The 10,038-nt window shown below is 63.4% G+C and overlaps 1 protein-coding gene across 4 annotated transcripts in view; it reads right to left on the bottom strand.

Moving 5' to 3' along the window:
- Positions 1-962: 962 nt before the first annotated feature.
- Positions 963-10,038, bottom strand: part of BCL11B (BCL11 transcription factor B) — an 80,459-nt gene continuing 71,383 nt past the window's right edge. For all 4 annotated transcript variants that reach the window (XM_062181375.1, XM_062181377.1, XM_062181376.1 and 1 more), the window contains one exon: positions 963-3,073. In XM_062181375.1, the coding sequence (XP_062037359.1) occupies positions 963-3,073 (2,111 nt within the window). The remainder of the gene's footprint in view (positions 3,074-10,038) is intronic.

Genomic DNA, 10,038 nt, shown 5'->3' with positions numbered 1-10,038 from the left:
GACTGCCTCCCCGGCTACCAGGCCACGTGACTTCCCGGCAAAGGATCGGCTGGCACCGTGGGACGTGGGGCTTCCGTGGTGGGAGTGGGGGGAGAGGGCCCGTGGGGCCAGAAGTGGCCAGAAAGAACTCACTTACAGGCCACTGACCCACAGGGGGCCAGGCCTGGGGCACAGAACAGAGAGGGCACCCAGGACAGCATCTGCGGGCCACACCCAGCTTCAGACCCCTCTCCGCCCGCCACCACGCGGTAGGGGGGGGCTGCTGAGTTTGGGGGTGCCTCCCCCCAGGTTTCCCTTACAGAACAGTGAGAGCTGAAATGAACACAGAAAAGGCCTCTGTGAGTCGGAGCTCCTCGGGCTGCGCCTCCATTCCACTTCTGAAACAAAGTGCTACAACGTTAGGGATTGTTATCGCTGACATGCCCCCCAAAGACAAAACAAAAGAGCAAAAACCGCATGCCACATTTCATTTCAGGACCAAAAAAAAAAAAAAAGTAAAAAGGAAGGAATAAAAAAGTAACACAATCGTTGAAGTGTTGGCTTCTTCACAAGAAATTACGCATGCTTAGCTTAAATCTCAAAAAAGCAGCGCCCCTACCCCAAATTATAATTTAAAACATTCGGCTCCCTCCACACTGCTTGCGAGTCATTGCTCAGGCTACTACGGGGTTTGTTTGTTAAAAAAAAAAAAAAAAGGAAGAAGGGACGGATACCCAACAAAATTTCTTAAAGGAATTTAAACAGAAGAGAATAATAATAATAAAAAAAAAGTACCTGCACATGCCAAAAAAAAAAAAATTACAAAACCCAATAAATACAGAAATTATTGCACAGTTAAAAGGCTCCACAACGTTCAGTGCCTCCGTCAACCCTCGGGTCTCCGTGCGACTTGGCGGACACAGGTCGGGCGCGCGCGGGGCGGCGCAGGTGCGGGGCGCACGGGCGCGCGCGCGTGCCTGCGCTCAGCTGCGCTCGGCCTGCTCGATCTTGACGTCGTTCGTCAGCAGGTGCTCGCCGTGCCACTTCTTCATGTGTTTCTCCAGGGTGCTGTAGACGCTGAAGGGCATCTGGCAGATGTCGCAGCGGTACACCTCCTTGCCGATCTGCCCGTGCGTCTTCATGTGGCGGGTCAGCTTGCTGCTCTGCGCGCACGCGTAGTTGCACAGCTCGCACTTGTACGGCCGCTCGCCCGTGTGGCTGCGCCGGTGCACGGTGAGGTTGCTGCAGTTCTTGAACACCTTGCCGCAGTACTCGCACGTGTCGCTGCGGCGGCCCTCCTTGGAGCTGGGCCGGCCGGGGCCCGGGCCGCCCAGGTGCGGCGTGCTGCCGCCGCTGGCCGTGCCGCTGCGCCCGGACAGGCCGCCGTCCAGCAGGTCCCCGGGCGGCGTGGAGAAGCGCAGGCTGCCGTTCTCGGACGAGTGCTCGGACGACGTGGCGAAGGGCGACTGGCGCGCGTCGGTGAAGCCCAGGAAGGGGTCCTTCATGAAGTGGCGCGACGCGGCGTAGCCCACGAGCCACTGCGAGTACACGTTCTCGGAGGGGATGAGCGCGGCGGGCGGCAGCTCCAGGTCCTTCTCCACCTTGATGCGCTTGGCCGCGCTGTTGAGCCCGGGGCTGGGCAGCGGCGCGGGCTTGCGCGGGAAGAGCCCCGGGAAGGGCTCGGCGGCCGCCGGCGCGAAGCCGCCCCCGCGCCCGTTGACCGCGCCGCCCGCGCCCGCGTCGCCCGCGTCGTCGTCGCCGCCGCCCCCGCCGCCGCCGCCGGGGTCGCCGCCCGCGCCCACCGCGCGCTTGAGGAAGGCGCCGCGCTTCTGCTTGTCGGCCAGCAGCTCCCCGTAGGGCGGCGGCAGCGCGCCCAGGCCCACGTTCTCCATGACCTTGCCCAGCACCAGCGCCTTCTCGTCGGCCAGCGCCTTGGCCGCGCCGCCCGCGCCCGGCAGCCCGGCCCCGCCGCCCGCGCCCGCGCCCAGCCCCGCGCCCAGCCCCGCGCCCAGCGCGCCGCCGCCGCCGTTCTCACGGTTGCGGCTCAGCTCCGAGTCCATGCTGAAGCTTGACTCGGGCCGGCTCTCGTTCTCCAGCAGCAGCTCCTCCTCCTCCTCCTCCTCCTCCTCCTCCTCGTCCTCCTCGGGCTCGGGGCCCAGCGACGGGTCGCTCTCGTGGTGGCGGAAGTCGCCGTCGGCCGCCTTGAGCGCGTCGCCCGCCAGCTCGCTGGTGCCGGGCTCAGGCGAGCTGGCGGCCGACAGCCCGTCATCCGAGCGCCCGGCCAGCGAGCCGGCCTTGTGCATGTGCGTCTTCATGTGGCGCTTGAGCTTGCTCGCCTGCGAGCACGCGTGGTCGCACAGCTGGCACTTGTAGGGCTTCTCGCCCGTGTGGCTGCGCCGGTGCACGATGAGATTGCTCTGGAACTTGAACGTCTTGCCGCAGAACTCGCACGACTTGCTCTTGGCCGGCGGCTGCGGCGGGGGCGTGCCGCCGGGGGCCATGGGCGGCAGCGGCGGCGTGCCGAGGAACGGGGACTTGGGGCCGGGCTGGAAGGGGTTCAGGAGCCGGTGCATAGGGTTGCCGCGGCCTGGCGACACGGGGGGCGGCGTGGAGCTGTTGCCCGCCAGCTCGCGCAGCCGCCGCGAGAAGTCCATGGCGGGCGAGTCGATGGCCATGGGGTTCAGGCGCATGACTCGGTCGAAGGCACTGGGGTGCTGGGCGACGAGCCCCATCTCCTCGGCGCTCAGGCGGTGCGCGTCCAGGTGGTGGCGCGGCGGCGGGCTGAAGAGCGGCGGCGTGCCGGGCAGGCGGCCTTCGCCGAAGCCCGGGTGCTCGCGCAGGATGGGGCCCGTCATGCGCAGCAGGTTGAAGGGGTTGCTGTCGCCCAGGAAATTCATGAGGGGCGACTGCGCCACGGCCTCGGGCCCCAGCGGCGGCGGGATGGTGAGCCGCGGCGTGAGCGAGCTGCTGGCCGGCCCGGGCTCCAGGTAGATGCGGAAGCCGTGCGTGTTCTGCGCGTGCTGCAGCAGGAACCACGCGCTGGTGAAGGGCTGCTTGCATGTTGTGCAAATGTAGCTGGAAGGCTCATCTTTACCTGGGGAGACACACGGAGAGAAAGAGAGAGGGCCGTGAGTCGCGGCAGGTGGGCAGGTGGGTGGGGCCGGGTCACTGTGCTCACCAGGCGCGCAGGCCGCCTGCCGGCTGCACCTGGGCCTAGCTCCTTCCAGGTGAGGGGCCTGGCATCCTCTGGGTGTCTGGGAGGTGCCTGACCCGGTATAAAAGACCAGCAGGTGCACCTGAGCCATCCAGGCCCCTGTGTACGTGGAACCACTTGGACCACATGGACTGGGTGGGCCTCTGGTGGAGTCCTGGGTGCTGTCCCGTGCCACCTGGGATGTACAGCAGGACTCCAGCCTGCACCTGCTGGGTGCCAGCAGCACCCTCTGTCCCTGGTCACCAGGGCTGGACATTTCCAAACACCGCTCCCCACCCCCCACCGGAAGGGGCAGGGCAAAATCCCAGCCCTTGAGAACCTCTGCTCGGCCATTTCTGAGTGGAGGCAGCTTTACCAAAACACGACCTTTCTTCCGTGAGACTTGGTTGGGAATCCAGCGGTGCGGTGTTCTAGGGAAACCCTAGAACCTGGGCCAGGGTCTGCGGGGAAGACGGCGTCCCCACCCCGTGTCCTGCACACAGCCCAGGCACCCTCCCTCACCCCCTGCAGAGGGCCCTGGCACTGCCAGCTCGCTGAGCAATGAGAATGCGTGCCGTCTGACAGGCAGGCGCCGTGAGCAGCGGCAAATGTTGCTGCATTAGAAACTGGCTCTGGTGACGCTGGCAGCAAATCGCGGTGGACACGGGTGGCGCACGGCCAAAATGTCACAGTCTCTGGCACGTCGTGGGGCAGGCACAAAATGGAGGCTGAACATTCCATCCGGAACCCTGCTCGCGGCAGCCCTGCTCATCTCTGGGTGATGGGCACGCGCTCCAGCCCGAGCCACTCCTAGTGCTCTACAGGACAGACAGGTGTGGGCAGGCCCTGTCTTCCAGCACCAGATTCACCGGCCGGGAAGCCGGGGGAGGGAACGGGCATCCCGGCTCAGCCCCAGGACGAGATACCGAGTCTTGTGTCTTTCCAAACTTTCCCGGACCTGAAGACTGGACAATCCCTGGTGAGGCCAGCATGCAAACCGACTGTCCTACCCCGTACCGGGAAGGTGATGGGCCAGGGGGCAAACAGCGCCTCTGAGACCCCGTGCAGACCACCTGCCTCTGTTGTCCATGCGCTAACTGCGTTCAGGGGCTGCACCCTTAGCGGTGTTCACAGGCAGAGAAACCGCCGTGCGCACAGCAGCCTTGAGGACCAGGTGCCCTGCGTGCCGCCCAGTTACCATAGAGCCAGGACCCCAGGGGACATTGGGGGGGAGCAGAAGGGGCTTCCTGCTGTCCCCCAGGGGAGGGCTGGAGCCACCCCCGGGACCAGGGACCCAGCCATGCCTCTGGTGCTACACAGGGGTCATGTCGCGCTCTGTCCTATGTTGTGCCTGTATTTGCTGTCGCGATGACAGGAGATGGGCAACAGGACAGAAATGAAGTTTTTTCTGAAGTTGCGGTGGGCAGGGGGTCTCTGCCCAGGGCATCTGGGTCATCTTGCTCACACCAGTTCCCCACGCGGGAGCACCCGAGGGGCGTCCCCCCACCTCCAAGGGGGCAGGGAGCTGCTCCACGTGCCTGGCCGCCCTGACACCCACCAGGCCCAGACCCTCACAGCAGAGCCACCAGCTGCCCTGTTCACACCTCTCCTCCCGTGTCTTAGGGCAAAGCAGAATAAATTAACCACCAAAAGGATGACAGATCCCTTTCCTATCCATCCTGCAGGGCCGTGGTGCCCTGACCTGGGCCACCGTGGGTCTGTGCCCTGACCTGGGCCGCCCCCCTACTACCCGCCTCGCTGCTCTGGCCACCTCCCCTCCCCCGCCTCTTCCTCACCACCTTCCTCTCCCTTGATCTGCAGCCACACGTTTTCTAGAAAGTTCTGTGGCTGGAGGAATGTGGCTATCAGGCAAACGCAGAACCCGCAGGCAGGCCAGGAATGAAGCCTGCTCTTCAGCCGAAATGGCAGATTATTATTTTTTTTTTTTTACTCAAAATGGCATCTGCCAGGAAACATGTAACTACATGTCTGAAAGAGCACGGTGCTTCCACTTCTTGTTACAAGAAAAAGATCCTCCTAAAAGGCTGGCTTGGAGCGGAGCGTGTTGGGAATCTCGGGGTCGGATTTCAGGGCCGGGCTGGGCAGAGGGGCCCCTAAAAGACCCCCTGGCCGCAAAGGCCCCCCTGGGGACTCCCGCCACCCCCTCCCCCTTTTCTCCTCACTGGCTTGTCAGCACTGAACAGCTACCTCTGGCCTAGGACCCTCAGCAGCGTCAGAAACCTCGGAGCGCCGCTCAGAACATTCTTCTTCCGTCGGAAAACTCGGGGAGAGGTTTGAGCACGCGACACAGTCACAGACGGCTCGGGGAGCGGGCTTCCGGGGACGCGGGGCCGGCCCCTTCCCCAGGTGACACTCGGCCTGGCTGCCACCCCCTCGGGAGCTCAGGGTCTCCTGCCCGCCGCGCTGCTGCTGCAGCTGCCCTGAGTCTGGCTGAAGGTGCCAGTTCTGGGTTGCTTCGGAGCGACTCAGCCAGCAGTGTAAACCCGGCCACATTTTGCTCGCTGAGTTACAGCGGGCAGCCGGAACCAGGGCCTGCCGCCTGCCCTCCCCCCTCCTCCCTTGGAGACCCCTCCCCGAAAGCCCTCACTCAGGAGCTCCCTGGAGGGCATCCTGGGTTCCAGGTCTGCCTCAGGCTCCCAGAAGGATGAAGCCAGTCAAGTAAATGCAGCCGCAAGCCTTGATTTTCTCATCAGTAGAATGGGAGCGATGCACCTGCCTCCAGAGAGGGAGATCCAGTCCCTACAAATGATTCCCTTTGGTTTGTGTTATCCACTCTTGAACCTGGCCCTGGGTGCCGGTGAGGGGCCTGTCAGACGGACTCCGGCAGGACCTGATCCCTGGAGGAATCGCAGCACAGCAGCCTTGTGCCCGCCAGGTTCCAGGGAGGCAGAAACCTGCACCGTGATGAAACCTCATTTACGGTGACGCTCGGGAAGCGGCAGGCAACTGGACTGCAAAAAACGCTGCTCTCTGCCACAGGCTTTTCTTTAACGAGCATTTAAACGATTGCTCCTCCTCGTTACGCCGGCTGCACTAATAATCCCAATAAAGGTATCGGGGATGTTTAATAAAAAACACACCTTAACTGAATTATTAGTCAATGAAAAGGCCACGATGGAGAGTGCCCCCTGCGCAGGGGCTGGGTCGGCGTGCGGCTCCTGCACGGCCAGCCCACGGCCACAGAGCATCCTACAGCCGGCTTGGCACTTGCACCAGTGCTCACCGTGGTCTCTGAGCGGGGCCGGGCAAGGGTGCAGCCCTGCCAGCACACCAGGAGCTGGGAGCAGCGTCCCGCAGCCAGAAGGGCAGGGTCCCGCCCCTCCTGGGGCATCCTGAGCCCAGCAGGACCCCCACCGCCTCCCAGCACAGAGCACCCACACCACGGGGGTGGGGGCGGGAATCTGTCATCCTGTGTGCACTGGGCAGCACCTGATCCACAAAGCAAACAGCCAGGCAAGAGGTCTTCCCCACGCCCTCTGCGCGTCCCTCTGACGATGCTCGGATGGAACTCGCTCAGGTCTGCCAGGGGCCTCCGCCCTGAACAGGAAACAGGAGACGTTTCCAGATCCAGCTGCAATCCGCTACCTGGGAGGCCTGGTCAAGGGGCGGCAAGACGCCACAGTGGCCGAATTCAGGGGCAGGACGCTGGAACCCAGGGTCCCCTTCCCTCTCTGGGGTGCCCAGTATCCAAGGACAGGGCTGGTTCCACCATCTGACCACTTGGTCCCTCTTAAATCTATGGCTGCTGGCAATGCTGTCCCCACAGTTCCAAAATGATGACCACTGTTGGCCCTCGGCCATGTGGACCAGGCGGTCACTGTGGGCCCTCAGTCGTGTGGACCAGGCAGTCACTGTTGGCCTCGGTCGTGTAGACCAGGTGGTCACTGTGGGCCCCCGGTCGTGTGGACCAGGCAGTCACTGTGGGCCCTCGGCCATGTGGACCAGGCGGTCACTGTGGGCCCCCGGTCTTGTGGACCAGGTGGTCACTGTGGGCCCCCAGTCGTGTGGACCAGGCGGTCACTGTGGGCCCCCGGAGGCGGTCACTGTGGGCCCTCGGTCATGTGGACCAGGCGGTCACTGTGGGCCCCCGGTCTTGTGGACCAGGTGGTCACTGTGGGCCCCCGGTTGTGTGGACCAGGCGGTCACCGTGAGCCCCTGGTCGTGTGGACCCGGTGGTCACGGTGGGTCCTCGGCCATGTGGACCAGGTGGTCACTGTGGGTCCTCGGCCATGTGGACCAGGCGGTCACTGTGGGCCCCCGGTCGTGTGGACCAGGTGGTCACTGTTGGCCTCGGTCATGTGGACCAGGCGGTCACTGTGGGCCCCCGGTCGTGCGGACCAGGTGGTCACTGTGGGCCCCCGGTCGTGTGGACCAGGTGGTCACTGTTGGCCTCGGTCATGTGGACCCGGTGGTCACGGTGGGTCCTCGGCCATGTGGACCAGGTGGTCACTGTGGGTCCTCGGCCATGTGGACCAGGCGGTCACTGTGGGTCCCCAGTCGTGTGGACCAGGTGGTCACTGTGGGCCCTCGGTCATGTGGACCTGGCGGTCATTGTGGGCCCTCGGTCGTGTGGACCTGGTGGTCACTGTGGGCCCTCAGCCACGTGGACCTCCTACTCATTTAAACCGCGCTCCTTTGCAGGACGTCAGTTGGGCACCCCAGGGTGGGCGTCAGTTCCATGTTTATATCCTCCCTGTGCACGGTCACCTGCAAAATCCGCAGCCAGCCCTGCTTGTTCCCAACGCGCTGCAGCGCCCAGCCCCTCCCAGACAGTAGGCACAACAGTGGTGGCAACAAGGACCCCTTACAAAACCCTAACCCAAGCCAGGTTCTGAGCCGAGGGCCCGAGGACCACACACAACGCTCCCAACAACCCATTCAACAGATGAGCAAACTGAAGGCTGAAGAGAAGGTTCTACCCGAGGCACAGGGCACTCGGCACCTCCCGCCACCCTGACCACAGCCGGGTGGGACACTGAGGCCAGCCCTGGGAGCTGGGGTGGGAGGAAGGTGGCCGCGTGTGCCTGCAACGCACACCCTCTGCTCCCGCCTGCGGCTAGGGCGCTGTCAGCCATGCTGCAGTAGGCTAGAAGCGCAATCACGTGGTGAAGTCACCTTCACCAGCAACGAGAACGGGCAGACGCGGTGTGCTCAGGAGAGTCTTCAAAACACGCGGCCCGCAGAGGGTGTCGGTGCTGCCGGTGGCCACGGTGGCCCCATAAGCAGTAGACTAAGAATAAACAGTCCCCAAGCGAGGATGGGCTGACAAAGGCTCCATCCAACAGAGCCACTGCCCCTACTCAAGCACCCGTGGCAGACATTGCCAATCTATCCCCGCACTCCCGCGCCAGGCCTCAGCATGCTCGGCAACTCTGTGCTGCAGCAGCCACTGCCAGTGGAAGTCTGACTGTCTCTGTGCTGTCTCGGGCCTGGGGGCTCAGGAAGCCTGGGAAATGGGGGCCCAGCACAGAGGGGAGTAAACTGCAGCGCATCAACATAGAGCTGCCTTTCTTTTTTGTTTTGCTTTGGAGTTTTTGGAGATTTTTTTTTTTAATTTATTCATTCATTTGAAAGGCAGAGCAACAGAGAGAGGAAGAGACAGAGAGAGGGTGTGTGCACTGGTTAACTCCCCAAATGGCCTCAACAGCCAGGGCCAGGCCAAAACTAGAGTCCGAACACTTGGGCCATCTTCTGCTGCCTGGACCAGAAGTGGGGCAGCCAGGCTCCAACCAGCACCGTGATCCGGATGCTGCAGTTGCAAGCGGTGGCTTAACCTGCTGCGCCACAACCCAGCCCTAGTGCATTGAACAGAGAGGACCCAGCCCCCATCACTGCTGGGGAGACACTCACCTTCCGGGGTGGGGGTGGGGGACACCTAATAACCTCTCAGGGATGTAATGAAAAGTGTGAATGACACTGGGGAGAAGCTGAGGGTGCTGGGAGATGGAAGAATTCAAGGAGGGGGGGGTTTGGAACCTGCATGAGGCCAGCGTCTTGGCTGAGCATCCCGCTGAGCCCCCATACCACGGCCCTTTAACAGAGAAGAGAAGTAAGCTGCTCGAGGGCACACTGCTGGCCTTGGCCTTGTTTTCCCTATGCAGGGTCTGCCCTGGGCAGGCCCAGCCCCCGGCAGTCACGCCCAGATGTCCCTGGGCCCCGTCAGCGGCCCACAGTGGGACAGTCTTCTCGGCCATCTGCCAGCAAGAGCTCCCTTCGGAGCTGGGACGCTGGGACCAAGGGGCTGGACCTCACAGAGCTCCGGGCTCTGATCCGGGTGGTGGACACGCATCTGCCTTCACGGGGCTGGACCTCACAGAGCTCCGGGCTCTGATCCTGGTGGTGGACATGCACCTGCCTTCACGGGGCTGGACCTCACGGAGCTCCGGGCTCTGATCCAGGTGGTGGACACACACCTGCCTTGACGGGGCTGGACCTCACGGAGCTCCCGGCTCTGATCCGGGTAATGGACACACACCTGCCTTCATGGGGCTGGACCTCACGGAGCTCTGAGCTCTGATCCGGGTGGTGGACACACACCTGCCTTCACGGGGCTGGACCTCACAGAGCTCTGGGCTCTGATCTGGGTGGTGGACATGCACCTGCCTTCACAGGGAGCTTCATAGTGTGGGGCTCATCTAGCGTCGCAAAGTGCCCAGGCTGGGGTCCCACGCAGCAGGTGCTGGGTGCACAGGAGGAGCACCCATGCCCTGCGCCCACCACTCTGCGATCCGTGTGTTTCACAGCCATCAGCACGAGGACGAGGGCGTGTGCCCAGCCCCAGGTGAGCCAGACCCAGCGCCGGGCCCTCAACCCCAGGCTGCCCCAGGCAGGGCTGAGTGCAGCAG

This window comes from Lepus europaeus, chromosome 22, assembly GCF_033115175.1.
Source record: "Lepus europaeus isolate LE1 chromosome 22, mLepTim1.pri, whole genome shotgun sequence".
NCBI classification, from domain to species: Eukaryota; Metazoa; Chordata; class Mammalia; order Lagomorpha; family Leporidae; genus Lepus; species Lepus europaeus.
Note: the sequence above shows the minus strand (reverse complement) of the source record. Positions and strands in the feature narration are given on the sequence as shown.